General features: G+C 38.0%; 3 protein-coding genes across 3 annotated transcripts; all 3 read right to left on the bottom strand.

The window, feature by feature from the left end:
• Positions 1-521: 521 nt before the first annotated feature.
• On the bottom strand, positions 522-10,259 carry LOC124645218 (sperm-associated antigen 17-like). Its single transcript, XM_047185000.1, has 7 exons — positions 5,929-10,259; positions 5,699-5,858; positions 5,364-5,542; positions 4,613-4,804; positions 3,507-3,628; positions 2,164-2,305; positions 522-1,645 (listed from the first exon to the last, which is right to left on the bottom strand). The coding sequence occupies exons 1-7, from the start codon at positions 10,257-10,259 to the stop codon at positions 1,456-1,458; spliced, it is 5,316 nt and encodes a 1,771-aa protein (XP_047040956.1). The 3' UTR covers positions 522-1,455.
• Positions 10,260-11,062: 803 nt separating this feature from the next.
• Positions 11,063-14,168, bottom strand: LOC124645233 (lysophospholipase-like protein 1). The gene is made up of 4 exons (XM_047185023.1): positions 13,992-14,168; positions 13,468-13,734; positions 12,611-12,754; positions 11,063-11,738 (listed from the first exon to the last, which is right to left on the bottom strand). Exons 1-4 carry the CDS (start codon positions 14,071-14,073, stop codon positions 11,542-11,544), a joined length of 690 nt encoding a protein of 229 aa, XP_047040979.1. The 5' UTR covers positions 14,074-14,168; the 3' UTR covers positions 11,063-11,541.
• Positions 14,169-15,814: 1,646 nt separating this feature from the next.
• Positions 15,815-17,961, bottom strand: LOC124645232. The gene has a single exon (XM_047185022.1). The coding sequence runs from the start codon at positions 17,729-17,731 to the stop codon at positions 15,935-15,937; it is 1,797 nt and encodes a 598-aa protein (XP_047040978.1). The 5' UTR covers positions 17,732-17,961; the 3' UTR covers positions 15,815-15,934.
• Between the last annotated feature and the right edge of the window lie 398 nt (positions 17,962-18,359).

The following is an 18,359-nucleotide window of genomic DNA, read 5'->3' as shown; positions in this document are numbered from 1 at the left end:
CGAGCGTAGCGAGCGCGAAATTTTTGAGTCTTGGAACTCAAAAATACTCAAACAAGTTTGAAAAAAACCAGTGTAAAGTGAAATAGCTGCGAGCGCAGCGAGCGCGAAAATTTTTGAGTTTTAGTACACGAAAGTCCTCCACCTCCTAAACAGCTTAGAAATCGTCAGCGTAGAGTTTGCTACTTCGGTGCTTTAACTTTTTGTTAGATTGAGGACTCAAAGTGCGCAGAATAAACCAGTAATAATGAAAAAACCGCGAGCGAAGCGAGCGGATTTTTTTAATTTATTTTTATTGAAACGCTATTGGAATATTTTAAAATTCATGATCACATAAGCCTAGGTATATGTTACAGTGCGTTTATTAATCGTTTATTTATTGTGTACTCATATAATTATATTTAAAAAATCTGTAAAAAAATGCTAAATTTGCCGCCCCTCTAAATCTGCCGCCCTAGGCACTGGCCTACTTGGCCTATTGGTAAATCCGCCACTGATACTTAGGTAACAAAAAAGATCAAATATAATTATTTCGTAATTTATTAAATAAAGCATAAAATAATACAAATCTAACATGCTATCAAGTAGGTCCCTACTGAAATAAATATCACTCATAGGTACTGAAAATATGGTCCGCAATCCATAAACTGATTTGACATACCTACTTACTATGCAACCTACGTCTTAGTACGTTGTTAAAATCTGGACAATATTCATTAAATCAATAAAGAAAGAAACTAAAATCAGCGCCTACTGCTCATGTCCCAGACATCTGGTTGAATTATTTGATTGAATGACTATACCTCTATAGCGCGTTAAAAATTGCCACTGCTTCGCTTGTAGTCATTAAAATCAATAAGTATGGCGTCAAAGAACTCGCACAGAGAGCCCTCGATTAAGTTTACTTTAAGGTGCGTATTTTTTTATGAAAAAGTGTGATAACATGGACTTACCTATCATTAAAACTTGAGACGAAACTGGCTGAATACGAACAACAAAGTCGCCCACATCCCATTCAAAGACTTCACAGAATGACGTTTAATCAAGACATTGAACGTTACATTCAACGACTTGATGAGGTGGCCTTACTTAATGCAGTCATCCAATGAAGGCGCAAGTCGTTCAATCAAAGAGCAGCTTCAACCTGATGGCTGCGACACTTACAAGAAATCAAGTAACCTAACATTTAAACATATTTCAACTATTTATAATGCCTATATCACGTAGGTAGTAACGAAAGATGAGAGGAGATGCTATAACGCAGGCGGGCATGACCAAAACGATCAGTTACTAGTGAACTAACGAGGCGTTCGGGTTCTTTGAGACATCTGTCACCGATTTTTGGTGTTATAAAGGCGAAGACAGTTACGTTCCTCGTCCCTAGAACACCTTCTTTCCACCACACCTACTTTCTTAGGAGATTATGGCACCTCCGCTAGTCAATTTATTCTCCCTGGCCTAAATAAACGGTCCATCTGTGACGCTACCACCGACGGAGAGAGTATCTTCATCCGCGCAGACGCATTTCATGATCCTTCGTTCAGCAATGGTGACGGCCGTGCTGGCCGCGTTGTTGATCTCCCACCAGATAGCACCGCCGAGCACGTTGCGGAAGTATGGTGGGACACTGCCTTCGCGAAGAAGGTACCTTAAAATAAAGATGAGTTGCTGAGAAGCAGTCGAATCTATTTGCTTGCTACGTTAGACTTGTATATGTGAGTGAGGTTTAATAAGCTAACAAACCTGTGTCAGAGTTTTCACAAAACTGCCTATGACATGGTAAATAAAATGAAATAAAAATTGTGATATCGACTACAATATTCGGGGACTTTACGTGCAAGCGCAACATCGCCAACTTCCAGACTCCGGAAGAACGTACAATTCTGGGACTTAATTCTGCTAATGTAGAATAGTGGTGATTGGATAACAATTGAATCGCATTAACAGTTTTAACCTTAGCGGGCATTCTGGTATTAATATATCTAAGTTATAACTCATATTGTTGATATATTAACTCACAATTATTGCAATCGTAAATCATTTGCAGACAATATGATTAATTATTGAATGACAGAAAAGTAAAGTAAAATAATTGAGTCTTGATTGGATCTCAGTCGGATGTCGCTTAAGTAAAATTTGCAGAATCGAGCCCCAGTTGTTACTCACTTATAGAATTGTTCCTCCTTGAGTTCCTCTTGACGACGTCGCCAGTATTTCCTGAGCGCTGGACTCATGGGCTGGCCCTCTTCAACTTCTTTCAGGATACTCTCCCTATCCTCTTCTATATTTTTCGTTTCATCTATTGTATCTGAGAAGTAACATGAAAAAAAGCAGCCATCATTTTCCTCGTAGGAACGTGATTTATTGAATAACTAGATTCTGCCAACGATTTCATCCGCATCCCGTGGGAATTTCTTGACAAACTGATCAATGAAGGCTCTAGGCTACTTTTGATCTGAGTTTGTCAAGAAATTCCTAATACTGAAGGAATCATTCAAATCGGACTCTAGTATATCCTACTAGCTTCCGCCAGCGGCTTCGTCCGCGTGGTGTGTTGACAAAAAGTAGCCTATGTGTTAATCCAGGGTATCACCTATCTACATACCAAATTTGAATCAAATCGGTCCAGCCGTTTTTGCGTGATTAAATAACAAACATACATCCATACATACTCACAAACTTTCACATTTATAATATAAGTAGAAAGTAGAATAAACGATCAGAAATACATGAGATCAGCGCGTTCAAGCAAGCCAACAAACTCTTCAGCTTTATAATATTACTAGCGACCCGCCCCGGCTTCGCACGGGTGCAATGCTGATACTAAATACCGTATTTCTCCACTATTTAATAGATATTATTGTAGATATAAACCTTCCTCTTCAATCACTATCTATTAAAAAAAACCCACATCAAAATCCGTTGCGTAGTTTTAAATATTTAAGCATACATGGGCGTCATACGGACAGAAAAAGTTTGTTCTATACTTTATAATATAATATATAATAATATTATAAAGAGGAAAACTTTGTTTGTTTGTTTGGTTGTAATGAATAGGCTCAAAAACTACTGGACCGTTTTTAAAAATTCTTTCACCATTCGAAAGCTACATTATCCACGAGTAACATAGGCTATATTTTACCCCGGTACGGGCAGTAGTTACCACGGGACGCGGGTAAAACCGCGGGAAAACGGCTAGTATACTTTATAGTGATAGTACCTACCTATAGATTGAACGAATTTGTAGTATAAATGGTTATGATTCATAAAAGTAACGCGTATGGACAACTGTTTCCGGGGTAGGACCACCTGGACCTTTGTCCATCAAAACTCCTCAATGATCGGTTCATTTGCAAATGATCTGAACCGATTGCTCAGTGCGACTGTATTGTCAGAAGCTTTGTTTAGTTTAGTAAAATTTTATACAGTTATTTTAATTAAGTTTAAATAAGACTTGATTTTAATTGGCGCAATATATCTACCTACTTCTTCCAAATTAAGTTGTTTACCTTCGTCGAATTCTCCCTCAACGGAGAGATCTTCCGGCTGTTTGGCTGGCCTCGAAGTGATTTCTGGCTTCACACGCTTCTGAACGTCTGCTGCCACACGAACCTTCAGATCCTCGTAAATTCTGGTAATCGATAAAAATACATAAAATGGGTTCAAACAGGGTGCATGCCAGGGTATTATGTTAATTCTCCATCTATCTATTAGGAATTTATTTCTTTAGTTTACTTATTAAACACAGGAATTTGGAATACCTACCTATACGTCAAAATTCTATCTTTAGTAAGCAAATCAACTGATACCAAGATATCTTATCGAAATCCGTCGTAACTAAAAGTTAAAAGAGAAAATTGTTTAAAGAATTCTATTGCCTGTATTGGATGAAAATAGATAGGTAACTGCAGAGCGTGCCTACCTACATGTAACATACACAATTAAAATTGTGGACTAGGACCTCAGTCTATTCAAAAACTAAATTAAAGTACTTTCAAGTAGTCTGGGACGTGCTTTGGGACAGTCAAAATCATGACAGAAATAGAACTTCAATATTCGCGCCCTTTGATTTTAAGTTTATTGGGAACAACGCCATCTACCGCAGACATTACGAATCTTCTGCCGCGGCTGTGCTTTCATGAACTTTTCACTAGTCATACCAATCTATGCTGGCTAGCCTATCTGATGCATCAAGGACTCGAGAGGGTCAGAGAAATATACCTACATTTTGTTTGTGTTCAATTTCCCGATAACTTTTTTTGTATGTTAGGTGTACAATATACATAGAAAGGAGTGTTCATTTTTTGTCTCTTCTAGCACTTCTAATCTCAATTAAATAGATGGCGCTTTGCGAAGTTCACTAATAATATTCAATGCAGTAACTAAATCGCTGATTATTACCTGTCTTACCTGTCTATGAAACGAAGATTAGGTACCTTCGTAGCGTAGGTACTCAGAGAAAGACCTAATGTTTACGGTCGATTACGGAAATACTAAATAGCATTGGCTGAGGTAACTACACCTACAAATAAATACATACGTAGGTTCTATTTGGAACCAGATGTTTTGCCACCCTAAGTAAGTCTAAGATTAAGAATAAAAGTAGTATACAAACTTATGCGCTAAAGCCTGTATGATGTCATCGATCTGTCTCTCGTCTTCAGTCCTGGAGTCGATGATGGGGATGTTGAGAATGGTCTCGCTATCCGCCTCCATGATGCAACGGTAGCGGAGTATGGCCCTCAGCAGTTCTCTGCCACCCCTCAGCTGTTCGTCTTGCTGCTCGTCCCACTCTTGTTCCAATATCCTGTTGGTAAGTCACTAGCAAATTACCATATACCTAGCTACTTATATCTTGAATTTAAAAAAAACTAATGAAAAAAAGTTTACGCACGCAAGTACTTACATACTTCGACTTTCTCCTTTTCTATGATTTGAGTGAGATTCTTTAGTTAGTAATTTTATTAGCACAACTAAATTTAACAAAGGGTAATCAAAACTTAGAGCAGTCACTCCGTGGATGGTCGAAACACGTCCACTGCTCGACAAAAGCCGCTTAACTGCTGGGTTTGCCCATACTCACGCGTTGGTAGTTCGTGGACTTAAGGTTGGCCCCTGTTGCCAACCAGGGTGATCGAAGCCAAAAAGTCTGACAACCTAATCTAACTAACAGACTTGGTAAGATTGGTTGACAGACATTCTAGTTTAGGGTGTACAGCCAACTTGGGTGAGGTCAGATAAGCCGGCACTTCCCCTGGTACTTAAGAAGTACTTAGCCAGCCGGTTGCATCCCTTTAGACTGGAAGCCGTCACCAACATATCTGACAAAAGCTTAAGTTGATAAAATTAATTTAAAGAGGTTGAACCTTAAGATATATGCTCTCGGCAGTCTCTCCGGCAGAATGTTATCTGGTTTCATGGGCTGAGATACGAATCTTTCATAAGGTCGCATCCAATGATAGAAACCTTTCCCGGTATCTTTTTTCAAGTCCTTATAAGTAAGAAACTTGGGTTTGCTTGCTTGTTTTGACTCCATCACCCATTTCTGCAAAAAGTAGGTACTTCTCAGGCACGCAAAATACACCTACCTTATACCCTACTTTTAGACCATTTTTATAGCGCAGAGAAGTTCCCATGTGATGCAAGTGAAACTTCTGGCGGAAGCTAGTACCTATCTTAATATATTAGTGTAGTTTCAAACCTCAGTCTCCGTTAAATGGACGGGAGTGAGGATGGTGACGAGGCTGCGATGATCGCCGAAGGTATCGTAATGGTTGATGGAACACCAGGGCTTCCACCGGCACTCGCGTTTATATTGTTCTAGTAACGCCCGGTGAAGTAACTCCGCACAATTCAGCTCACTAAACGAATAATGACAAGTTGTTTTTATTTGTTTCAATTCTAAAATAGGAAGAAAGCTTCTATACGTACCGTTTTAAAATGAAAAATCTTACGTTCTTGGCTAAGTACATCTCTCTGCATTTTGCATGAGATACGACGGAGGTCTCAGATTTTGCATCGAATTCTTTCTCTTCAGTATTATTGGTTGTAACTGTTTCATTTGGTTTTGAGGGGGGTGCATTATCTGTGTGATTAGTCTCTGAGACTGGCGGTGTCTCTGGTAAGCTTACACTACCTTCTTCATCAACGTACACATGTCTGTTGAACGAATCCGTCATTTTTAACCAGATTGGTTCTACATTAGTGAGACTAGCAGTATTCTCTTTAGTCAAAATTTTTACATCGCAGGTTGTGAAAGCTCTACATTCTGAGCAAGCTTCGAAAGAGATATTCAAGTTTTCGCCATTAAAAGTAGCTGAGGTTTCAGAATCCAACACAACTTCATAATTGTTATGTTTATCAATGAACACTACAGACTTATTTGGAGATTCCACAGAGATTTTATCAGTAACAGTATTTATTGAGACGGTACTAAAATGAGAATGTTCAATAGTGTATAAAATATGAATTAAAAGATAACCATCTGTTCGTTCGGTTTCTTTAATTTCTTCCTCTTCGATTTTTTTTGAAAAAGATGTTCCACTACTTCCGTAATAGTCACCTGTGTCACTTTTTTGAGATACTGAGCCTTTGGATCTGCCTTCCATCGAGTATTGAAATAGTTCGAAGTATTCTATCTCTACGTCAGACCATTCTGGGTATACTTCTTCTTCATCTATTACATAGGTCGAAATTATTCTGGTTTTATCAGGAAAAGTTACAATGTGAAGTCCATCCTTATTGATCAATGAATTAGTTCCATCCATTCGTCTAGAAAATACCTCTCCGATATTGTGGTCCGTGGCGGTTCGAATAAGAATCCTTTCTATATCGAAAGGAATATTTTGAATCCACTTTTGTCTCAAACCGTTCGCTTCTATAATTTCAAATTCATCGACTATTATTTCATATTCAATTGGTTTTTCTTCCGAAATTTTATCTTCGTCACCCGCAGCCACTTTGGATGATTTTGAAGATGCTTTGCTCAATTTACCTTTACTTTTTTTACCTTTTTCAACTGCTGGTGGTGGTTCTTCTTTGACTTCTTCAGGGACAAGCGGCGGCACTACAGCTTTATAATATTTCAGTATTTTAATGAAGGTTCCATCAGGTTTAAGTACTTCAATATCGCCATTAGGTTTGAAAATAATGACTTCACCATTTAAGCTTATACATCGCATTTCTTCATCAAGATAAGGCATTGGACGTGTGTGATATTGCTTAATGTGTGAGAGTGTTGGAGAATTTTCCTCGTGTACTGTCTCTGTTAGCATACCATTGGGCCAAGTAACATAAAGTGAGTGAAAATATTTCGTTTCATACATCGGTGTCAAAACTGTGCTAACTTTTTCGGATAACAACTTGGGTCCGGCTTTCTTATCACTCGCTGTCGTAGGATCAGTAACAGACAATGAAACGCGTTGTTGGTACATCTGTTTTTTAATGTAAATCATGACCTGATCTTTAGTTGTTATACGAAAAGATTCACATGCGTCTCTGATCTCTGGTTGAACAGTATCGCCTAAGGCTTTATGCATCCAAAACTCGTTATGACTGTTGCCAGGTAAAACATTTAATACGATATATTCTAAGTTAAGAGGTATTGTCAAAGTATACATACTTACAACCTTAGTGCCGTCTTTAGAAAAGAACGTTGCATCTTTACCGAATACTTCAACCCTTCTATCTCCTAAATCATAACCAAGGAACGGTTTCGCGGGCAGCTCAACCGATGCTTGGCATTCCCCATTTTCATGAAACGAATGTGCTTTTGGTAAAGATGCTGATTTCGTTTTTTTGCTACTTTTAGAAGAATCCGCAGACGTTGGCGAAATCGACCTTCTAGGCATTCCGTCATCCATCAGTTCGTGAGCAGATTCCTCAGGCGGAACCATTTCTTGATGTTTAAGAGAACCTTCCATTAATAAGTCCGTTTCAACATCAGTAGTTTCTAAACAAGATTGCAAGGCATGAGGATCAATAAAATCTTTTGAAATTGAACGTGCTTCTGTTAAAAGGTTTTCATCATAAATTTTTTCTTCGTTTTGTATCCAATCATAATGTTCTTCTAATATAAAATCAAAAAAATCTTGGAGACAAAGTGGCGTTGCCAAATGACAGCGCCATTCTTCACGCGCTATTCCATCCTTATTGTGGCTGTTATAAAACATTAGTATAAAACAGTCAGTAACCTCACAATATTTATAATCGACACAGTTAAATTTATTGAAAGCTTCACGTAAAATCTGAAAAGAACAGATTCCGGCAAAATCTTCAAAACTGTCGAAGTCGTCGGTGATACTGTGTTTGACTGGCTCGTTATTTTGAATTTCAACGGCCGTTACTAATTCACTTATATCTGGACATTCGAAAAGAAACTTTAATCGTTGAACTTCGGGATCAGGATCTGAATTAGAACATGCGTATTCATAGTCGTTGTCACTTTTTGTCATTGATGGGAATGAAGGAGACAGGGCGTGACCGCTTGCCAATGAAGGGCACGTGGGTAAAGGTTCCGCCATTACACTGCGCTTCAAATAATTTTTCTTAAATTCTGATATGGTCGACGTGGGCAAGTGCCGCTTCTTCAGTGAACTCCGATTGTTATACAATTTGCGACAAGCCAATACATGAATCAATCTACTAAGTTCTGCGGTTTCAACATCATCTCTTTCAAAGCATGACAGCAACACATTAACATGAAAATTTATTTTTGCTTCTAGTTCACCAGTCGGTCGATTTTGACTACGAAAAAGGTTATGAATAGGCATACCAAGCAGTGCCGAAAATATAATGTTATCTAAGTTAATATTTCCTAGATGAAAGGTGTTATATTTAGCGATATCCCCATAATTTATCACAATTGGATCCTTTTGATCTTCGTATTCCTCACCGTATGAAACGCGATATGTTTTCTTGCTAGCGTCTGTATTACACAACGTATTGAAGACATTTCTTACTAAAGTTTCCGCATTTTCTGTCTTATGTTCTTCCGTTATTTTCTGTGGTCCATTCAAAGTAACAGCTGTCGACAGAGAAGATCTACTAGTTTCCTCTTGTAATTCTTGATTATTGCAAACTATTTGAAGAATGATGTCTAAAACTGAATAAATGGTTACGCACTCCAAAGGTAAGTCGTGTATTTGTTGGTCGTAATGCTTAGCAGAACGTTCATTGTAGGTTTCTTCGGGTATTTCTATAATAGACATATTATGTTGGTAATGAAGATGCTGCCTGGACAAGTCCTGAATGTCGTACATCAGGAAACAGATTTCATCGTATATTTTATCAGGATTGCCCGAAAGGTTCTCAGAGTTCCAGTATGGAGGAGCAAACACAATGAAAGCTGTGTCTTTGAAGTAATCAGCAGAGTCCTTATTTATTCGCAAGAATTGCAAATCATCCCAAAATTTTGATGATTTTTCTGCCAACAGTTCAGTTAGACTTTGTCCCCTCTTCGTTTGTTTTAACAGACTTGATGGAATAGGAGTAGTGTTAGGATCTATTCTTATTTGCACTACAGCTGTTAAAGGTATTCCAACTTTAACGAGGCACCCCGGTAAGTAAGGTTCTACAAATCCAGTCACAGCGACATACAGGTTTGGCCCATCGGTGGGATAGTCATCGACGTACACCTTATCTCTCCACTCTTCACCTCTCACTCGGAGTAAGGTATTAAATTTTTTGCCTTCCGTTAGGTCAGAGCCTGCACTCACTGGTTCCTCTCCCTTGCCTTTTGCCTTAGCGGCGGGAGGAGGCACTTCTGGTTCAGTTGGCTTTTGTGCACTGACAGAGCCTTTTACTTCTTCCTTATCAATCATTGTTGCAGATTCCCTTTGCACACCTTGCTTTACTTCAAGCCTTTGCTTGCTAATATATAGGTATTCGTCTTTCATCTTCAATATTAGATGTTTAACTACTAGAGCTAACACGTCTGCTGGGATGTCCTTCTTATCTTTAAGATACGACTGAGCCTCTTCGAAAACTCGAAGGTTATCATCTTTGACTTTTTTCTCGGCACCCAGTTGGTTAATCATAAATATTGTTTCAGTTTTGCAAATATTTTTGATGACAAATCTCTTTTCCTCTGCAGCAAATACTTCGAACTTGTTAAGATACATCCGTTCCTGGTCGCTGCCAGCGGATTCGATGAGGACTACTTTCACCTTCCAATGTTCTTCGTCCAATGGAGCTTCTTCGATTACCGTTCGCCATGCGTTTTCATCAAACACGTCCGATTTCTTTTCCTTTTTAGGAGCCATTTTAAGATATTCCTCGTTGATTTGATATTTTTCTTGTGTATCTTTTCAACAAATTGCATTGATGTTATAAAAATTGACATTTACATATTTTTTTAATAAAAAGGTCTGCACAAAAAAAGTTTACATAAAACAAAAACTTAACAAGTACAACATAATATAAATAAATAAATAGCTATATTACTGCCAAGGTTTGTTAGAATACCTGTACTACTACACTTATATACTGCACTTTGAATTCATTGTCAGATCTGATGTGGTGGTCACAACATATTTCGCTGCAAAGATATTATCGTCGATACGAATGAAATGAGCCCAAACACTTAATATTTCCCTTGAGTTTCTGACGTCTCCTTTATCCCTTTATCAGGTTAGGTCCAAACCTTCACGGTCATATAGACTGTTCTAACATACCTACACACGAATATCAAGTTTTCACCCGATGCGTGCCTACAATTTTCAAGAGTTGCCCTCGATTTCTCAGGGTTTCCATCATTCGATCCTGACCTGGTAACAACTGCGAGTAACTATACCTACTCGCTCCTTCATACAAAGAAAGATTTTTGCAAATTGGTCCAGGCGTCTTCGAAAAATCGAGTAACAAAGCCAAAAAACAGATGAATTGGGGACCGGCCTTATTTTGAACGTTTCTGCACACTTACCTCGTTTCCTGCGGTTCTTCAGAATCAGTTTTACTCGGTATTTCTTGATTGTTATTAGCTTCGCATAATATCGAAAAACAACGGATCGGTTATTTCCGCAAATGATACTACAGGGTGATACGAAACTAGAAAAAAATACAATAATTTGCTTTCAGTAACAATTTAATAACAAAGTTTGTATCACAATCCATGCAGGTTCTTTGATTTTTTTTTACATATTCTACATAGAAAACAAATAGATATTAAGCTTAACAACAGTACTATTCCGTAAGTATAAACGGATAATTTGTAACTAAAACAAGAACAGATATAAAAAAATATATAGGATATATAAAAATATAGAATAGATATAAAAATTAAAGAATCATAAAGTCTAGAGATTCGCATCGGCTACACATGGATATCAATCTATTAGTCAGAGGAAACATTTTGTTTGTTTTTATCCTAAAGGCTCCAAAACTACTAAACCATAGTAGAAAACACATTCAGAAGTTTTGTTTCATCGCGAACAGACAGACAAAAGAACCCTAGGACTTGAAGTACGAAATATAAACTAAACTATATTATAAGGTCCCATTAAAATGGATGGACATACAGCTATCCAAACAATTTTTTTATAGTGTTCATATTTCCGGCAAATGCTTTTCAATCCAATCTTTAATAGTTCTCATGCCTCGTTTGTTGAGTGAGTGTCCCAACCGCTCCATAGTGTGAAACTCTCCTTGAACGCCCAGTTCCTTCAAAGTCTTAAATGTCCCGTGTCCCCATTCCCAGTCTACCAGATCGTCGCTGTCGCCGTGAATTTGAAGTAGTGGTGGCACTGCAATTTAAAATTTAAAATATTTATGTTTAAATTAGCTTCTGCCAGCGGTTTCACCCGCATCCCGTGGGAACTACTTTCCGTACCGGGATAAAAAGTAGCCTATAGCCTTCCTCGATAAATGGGCTATCTAACACTGAAAGAAATTTTTAAATCGGACCAGTAGTTCCTGAGATTAGCGCGTTCAAACAAACAAACAAACTCTTCAGCTTTATAATATTAGTATAGATTAGTATAGATAAAAATGGGCCGGTATCGAGCCACGCTCACCACGCCGGGCTCTAGAAACTACGGAACCCTACACGGGTTATACTTTAGGGGTACCATACCTAGAAACTCAGAAAAAATCATAACAGCTCAAAGTTCAGCAACATCTTTCGGCAAATAAATTATTAAAATTTAGATATAATCTAGGGTTATGTACGTTGGGTTTACAGCAATAATTTTGGATTCCGTGAACCGTGAACCATTGTTTTATTTGAAAGAAGATACGACAAGGATTTTAAAATATGTAAACATACTATTTTTTTTTCTAAAAACTATACAATAGATGCTGAGCGGAAGTGGCTATACCTAATCATAGTAATCAATCATTGTGTACAAAAAATTAAGACAAAGTTAAAAGTGAAAATAAAGATTCTTATTCTAACACATAACATTTAATTTCTCTGAATTTAATGAATAAATACAAAGTAAATTAATAAGTTTCGTTTCTGGCAAGTATGTGAATGTACACATGCAAGCGATGCAGAGCTCATGTTACACCCTATACAATATATATGAGAAACATCCAATTGGCCTAATTCGTTTGACTAACACGCAACAATCGCAAACACAATAAATAAACTATTAGCATAAGAATGAGTACTTACGTCGAGTCCCAGAAGCATTTTTAATTTCATTGAAAACAGCCGAGTTGTTGTTTAAAAATGAGCTGAAGGCAAATGCTGCGGCCACGTTCCTATCCCAACAGTATGCTGAGTGAAACGCCAAAGCACCACCCATTGAAAATCCACCTGTAAGCACAATTTCAAGAAATTATTCATAAGTTGTATTTGTATCATTTATCTTCTATATGTATAGCAGAGATAACCTCAAAATATCACAAGACTAACCCTATGACATGTGATTGTTATGTGATATCAACAACATTTAATAGTTAATGCCGGTACTTCTAGCTAGTATATCCTAAAAATATTTGTTACAGTTATTTCACTTAAATGAAATGAAAATATACAAAAGTATCAGGTTCATCCTCCGAACCTTTTTCCCAACTATGTTGGGGTCGGCTTCCAGTTTAACCGGATGTAGCTAAGTACCAGTGCTTTACAAGGAGCGACTGCCCTATCTGACTCCCTCAACCTAGTTACCCAGGCAACCTAATACCCCTTTAGGTTAGACTGCTGTCAGACTTACTGGCTTCTGACTACCTGTAACGACTGCCAAGGATGTTCAATGACAGCTGGGACCTACAGTTTAACGTGCCATCCGAAACACAGTCATTTGTGTCTAAGATATACTTAGAAAGTACATCCAAACTTATAAAAGTTGCATTGGTACGTGCCTGGAATCGAACCCGCGCCCTCATACTCGAGACGTTGGTTCTTTGCCCACTAGGCCACCTAGACTCAAAAAACAGTACACAAAAGTATACAGGTTGCAGGAATGTATGTAAAACTACTTCATATATTTAGGCACGTAATTCCGCTCGGCTTTGAGTGTCACTCACCAACTATTATCCTATTGCTCGGTATTCCAGCACTATTCTCCTTGTTAATGAGTTTCTTAACTTCCATTTCTATATTCGCTATGGAGTCCGACTTTTCAGGCACATCAGGAGTTATATCAGCACGGTCAAACCAGACATTACTCATTGCCCCTCCAGCCGGAGTATATGGCTGCAGTGGTGCTGTCGGATACATCACCTTCAGATGAGGAAATGAGAAATTTGCTACCATTAACCTGACCCATTCTTTTATATCAGCACCTGAAGATCCTGAAACACCAATAATTACAACTTTCAATATGACAGACTTTGATCAACTAATGCTAAGACGACCCACTGACCAATGTTTTATCCTACTTAGAAAAATAGGTTTAAACACAACGGGAGGTTTCAAAATAAAATATCTTACAATCCAGAAAGCAGTGGTACTAAACACATACCAAATAGCTAGAAAATTCTTAACAACATAGTCTGTAAATATTAGAAAAAATATGTAAATCTATGATGAGGTTATTGGGGTTACTTACCTGAACCATGAAAGAATATAACAGTTCCAGTATGTTTTGGTCCGGTGTGTTGGGTCAAATGTAAGGCACCTAATCGCGACATGTTGCACAAATGACTCCAACCAAACTCCAAGTACAGAATATTAATTATTATAAGACTAGAATAATCACTCAAAAGTCAAATGTCAAGACTGGTCAAGACCAAGAAACATTGACCACAGATTACCTAGTGCAGATGGGTAGCATTAGCATAGAGTACAGATATGGTACAGATAGAGCATTATAGCATCTACAGAAACCATAAGCAGAGGAACTACAAGTAAAAAAGTTCCACTCAAGAATTTTCGAGAGATGGGGTTGTTGGTTTCATGTTCCTCTAGACAAAATTCAGAACTCTTAGGTAAATACATGGAATAAGGAAAGATAAGCGGAGATGCCATAATGCAGGTAGGTCAGACGCCTTCTTCAAGTAGTAGGTTAAATACTTTACGGTGAGCATGACCAACGGGATGTTCGGGATCTTTGAGGCATCTGTCACCGATAGTTTTTATTAAAAATATGAGCGTTTTCCAAAGAACGTAAAAAAATGGAGGCAGAAGCGTTCCTCGCCCCCGCACACCCATTTTGGCGCGCTACTTTATTATATAGGACATTTTCTGATAAGGCACCTCCACTAGAAATTTTGCAATTATGCCTTATGGTTTACAAAGAATTTCATGTAGCGCTAGATGAAAAAACATTTTACACCCGCTGAGGTTGGGAGAATTTTTATTTACTTATTTCCCACCTAAATATTGAACTAAGTACCGATGCTTTTTTAACTATCGTTTCATAAACTTCGGTTATTTGTACACTATCCTATCCTATCCTACATACTATAAAACAAAGTCGCTTTTTCTGTCCCTATGTCCTTTTGTACGCTTAAATCTTCAAAACTACGCGGAGGATTTTGACGCAGTTTTTTTTTATAGATAGTGATTGAAGAGGAAGGTTTATATGTATAATAAAATCCATTAAATAGTGGGGACATACTGTTATGCCGTGCGAAGCCGGAGCGGGTCGCTAGTTAAATATAAAAAACCGGCCAAGTGCGAGTCGGACTCGCGCACGAAGGGTTCCGTACCATTGTTTATAAAACGTACAAAAAAATCACGTAAGTTTTCAGTATTTGTTGTTATAGCGGCAACAGAAATATAACGATTCATAAGATACAGCCTGGTGAGTGGTGACAGAGGGACGGACGGACGGACAGAGGAGCGGAGAAAGGTCTTTAAAAAATAATTTAAAAACAGACCCCCCGCCGGCATCAATCGTTTTCGCATCGTCGTATTACCTCACATAGCGGGCTAGAGGAATTATAGGAGTGGCTTAAATGTCAATAAATTATGATAGGTATTGAAAATTATCTTATCTATTATACATATAAAAGAAAATCGTGTTAGTTACTCCACTTATAACTCAAGAACGGCTGAACCGATTTAGCTGAAAATTGGCAGGGAGGTAGTTTAGAGCCAGAAGAAGGACATAGGATAGACATTTTTGTCACCATCTAGCTACGGGAAGCAGTTATCTCAGGACGCGGGTGAAACCGCGGGCGGAAAGCTAGTATAGGTATAAAAATGAATTGCTGTTCGCTAGTCTGACTAAAACTCGAGAATGGCTGGACCGAATTGACCGAATTGGTTTTAAAATGTTTGTAGAGATCCAGGCAAGGTTTAAACGATACGAAGTGTGACATATTATAAGCGATGTTTAACAGAGTTGAAGAAAAAAAAGAGGCGAAGTGCGGAGCTACGCGGATGTTGCTGTTCACATAAGCAGTTACAGATAGTTACATAAACTTGTTTATTTAAGTATACAATTTTTATTTCAAGTAAAAACAAACATCTACAAAACAAGATATAAACGAGCAATAAATGTAGTTGGATGGATCTATCATCGAAAACAGTACCACTGTCTTTAAATCACAGGTACTTAGGTAAAGGATATGCATATAAAAATGAACGTAACATTTTTTGTTTCGTTTTCGGTTTGGTTTCCTCCTCTTTTGGCAATTCAATCGTTTTCTTAACCAATTCCGTTTTAGATTCTAATAAGGTGATTGATTTCTGTAATAGCGTTTGTTCACGTTCTTCTAGGCTCAATACTTTTTTTGGCTTTGGCGGTTCCCATTGATGTTTATATTGATTTTTTAAATTATTTTTTAATCTTTTATTGTGGGTATTTAAAACTGTTTCAATACCATCTTTCCTTTTATATTTATTTGGCGCTGGAGTTTTGTAAGAACTCGTTGGAAAACGTTGAGCACGAGATAGTGATCCCCGATTAACCGCATTATTGCACCTTGGCTTGTCTAAACAGTAGTAGCCCGGGCCAGGGACGACGAGCGCTCCATGCACAGGTATCCAGTTATGCCAGGGCTGAAAACGTCCCTCAGAACTGAAAAACGGGGCAATGTACTGTGTTTCGCGAGATCTTACTACATGTCTTTTAATTTGAGGTAAATCGGCCGGGCCCGGTTCATCATGTTTTTTGACTAATGGTTTCATTCGTATAGTTTTCGACTTAAATTCCCATGTCGGTTTGATGCATGGTTTTGCCGCCTGTTCATCGATTTCTTCATCAGCAAGGTCAAGGCTATCACTTTCTTCACTTTCTTCAACTATGTTATCTATGAATCTCTTGGCAGATGAACCGAAGGGTGCGGTTCTGCAATGGAGATAATTACATACGCTATACCTGACATCATACGAAGCTGGACTTGGTCCTTCTTCACGTTGAATTTTGAATCTATTTGTTTTTGACCCAAAACATGGAGGTTCAGGTAGAGTCGCATGGCAAAGTGCATCATGTTTTATTGGGTCGAAATCTCTCCGCAGCTTATGATCTGCAGGACCTGGACTCACCTCTGTTTTTGGCTTTGGAAACCGTTCATCTTTTGACAATGTATTCTGAAGTTCTGTTCCTTTGGGTAACTTAGGATCGTATGTTGTAGGACCCGGTGGATTATCTAATAGATTTTTTTTTTCAATCAAATCCATAAAACGTAACTGGGCGGTCGTTTTTCTTTTAAAAGCGCGAATTTTCTCTGCACATATTTCATCTGCAGTAGGCTTTCTTTCGAAGGAATAATCAGCTGGACCAGGCCTTACTTCTAGACTTTTTTGACATCGTTTCGAAGTTCTCTTACTCCATTTGCAACCTTGGTAATAAGCTGTAGATTCTTTCACTCTGGCATCATAAAACGGTGGACTTTCATCTCCATATTCATCCCGCAGTCGAAATTGATTGCCCTCGGATGTAATTTTAAAACCATGATCTCTTCTTGAAGGAGTCGACAAACCTTCGTCACCCAAAACGGAACGAGGAGTGGGGCCTTTAAATAAACGTCTCTTAACTTTCCCTTGACAAATAATTTCCTCTTGTTTTTCTTGTCCTTGTCCAGTAGGGCATTCGCAAGGACTTAAAATCCCGCATTTACATAATATTTCCGCCAAGTCTTCTGCACTGAAAGCTTCATATGGAAATCTTGGTTGCTTTGAAAGCATTGCTGAACAATTTGGAATATTTCTTGGTAAAGTCTGGTCATAATCAGCCTGGGTCCATAATTTACTTCCTGTATGCGTGTTGCGAGGTGTCCTCGATAGAAACGGAGCGACATTCTGTTTTAGTCCAACTTTCTCATTTTGGTATGCTCCAGGATCAAGAAGTGTAAAATATTTTTGAGGTTGTGAAAATCGAGGAGCTAAGTTATAAGCCATGATGACTGTGTGGGTATCTTTTACACATAAAGATACCCACACAGATATATTTAATGTGGTACCTACTGAATACCAGCACAGTAAACGTTGCTCAAAAATATAATAACCATAATAAAAAGTAAAAGGTAAAAGATGTTTCTTTTTTTTTGTTTTAGATTAGCTACACCTATTGCTACTGTCTATGTCATTGTCAGCAGGTATAATAACCTTAAATATTATGTAATGACGTGTAATGACATAATATGACATTGTAATCAATAACGGTTTGGATCAATGGTTTGGATAAGCAAGAATTTTGGAGTGGGAGTGGAGGAAAGACCATCACAGACAAGAACACTGAGTATCCATACCTCAATCCATATCTTTGTATCTGAATACTTCTGGTAGCGGGAAATTCAAAATAAAATGGCCTTTTCATGTTTTACTTAAGTTAACAGTAGATACGAAGTGTGATCTTATCAATCGTGGTGATAATAGATAAAAATAAAATATATTTAACTAAATGTGGAAGCATTCACCTTAAGGTAAACGCACACCTATCAGAATAGACCGCGGCGAAAGCGCTAAACCAATGAATTTATAAATTTTGTTTCATTGCGCGCGGGAAATTGCACATTCGCATTAAGTA

The sequence above is a fragment of the Helicoverpa zea genome, chromosome 31 (assembly GCF_022581195.2).
Source record: "Helicoverpa zea isolate HzStark_Cry1AcR chromosome 31, ilHelZeax1.1, whole genome shotgun sequence".
Lineage (NCBI taxonomy): Eukaryota > Metazoa > Arthropoda > Insecta > Lepidoptera > Noctuidae > Helicoverpa > Helicoverpa zea.
The sequence above is the reverse complement of the archived record's forward strand: the minus strand, read 5'-3'. Positions and strand labels throughout refer to the sequence as shown.

Bases quoted from the DNA above. Each gene is read 5' to 3' on its own strand.
- LOC124645218 (XM_047185000.1), bottom strand. From the start codon at position 10,259: ATGGCTCCTAAAAAGGAAAAGAAATCGGACGTGTTTGATGAAAACGCA. The intron at 3,629-4,612 runs GTTTGTATACTA...ATCGATTACCAG, and splicing joins ATACAGGCTTTAGCGCATAA to AATTTACGAGGATCTGAAGG. The intron at 1,646-2,163 runs GTGAGTAACAAC...CTTTATTTTAAG, and splicing joins AAGGAGGAACAATTCTATAA to GTACCTTCTTCGCGAAGGCA.
- LOC124645233 (XM_047185023.1), bottom strand. From the start codon at position 14,073: ATGTCGCGATTAGGTGCCTTACATTTGACCCAACACACCGGACCAAAA. The intron at 12,755-13,467 runs GTGAGTGACACT...TTGTGCTTACAG, and splicing joins GAGCAATAGGATAATAGTTG to GTGGATTTTCAATGGGTGGT. The intron at 11,739-12,610 runs GTAAGTACTCAT...TTTAAATTGCAG, and splicing joins AAATGCTTCTGGGACTCGAC to TGCCACCACTACTTCAAATT.
- LOC124645232 (XM_047185022.1), bottom strand. From the start codon at position 17,731: ATGGCTTATAACTTAGCTCCTCGATTTTCACAACCTCAAAAATATTTT.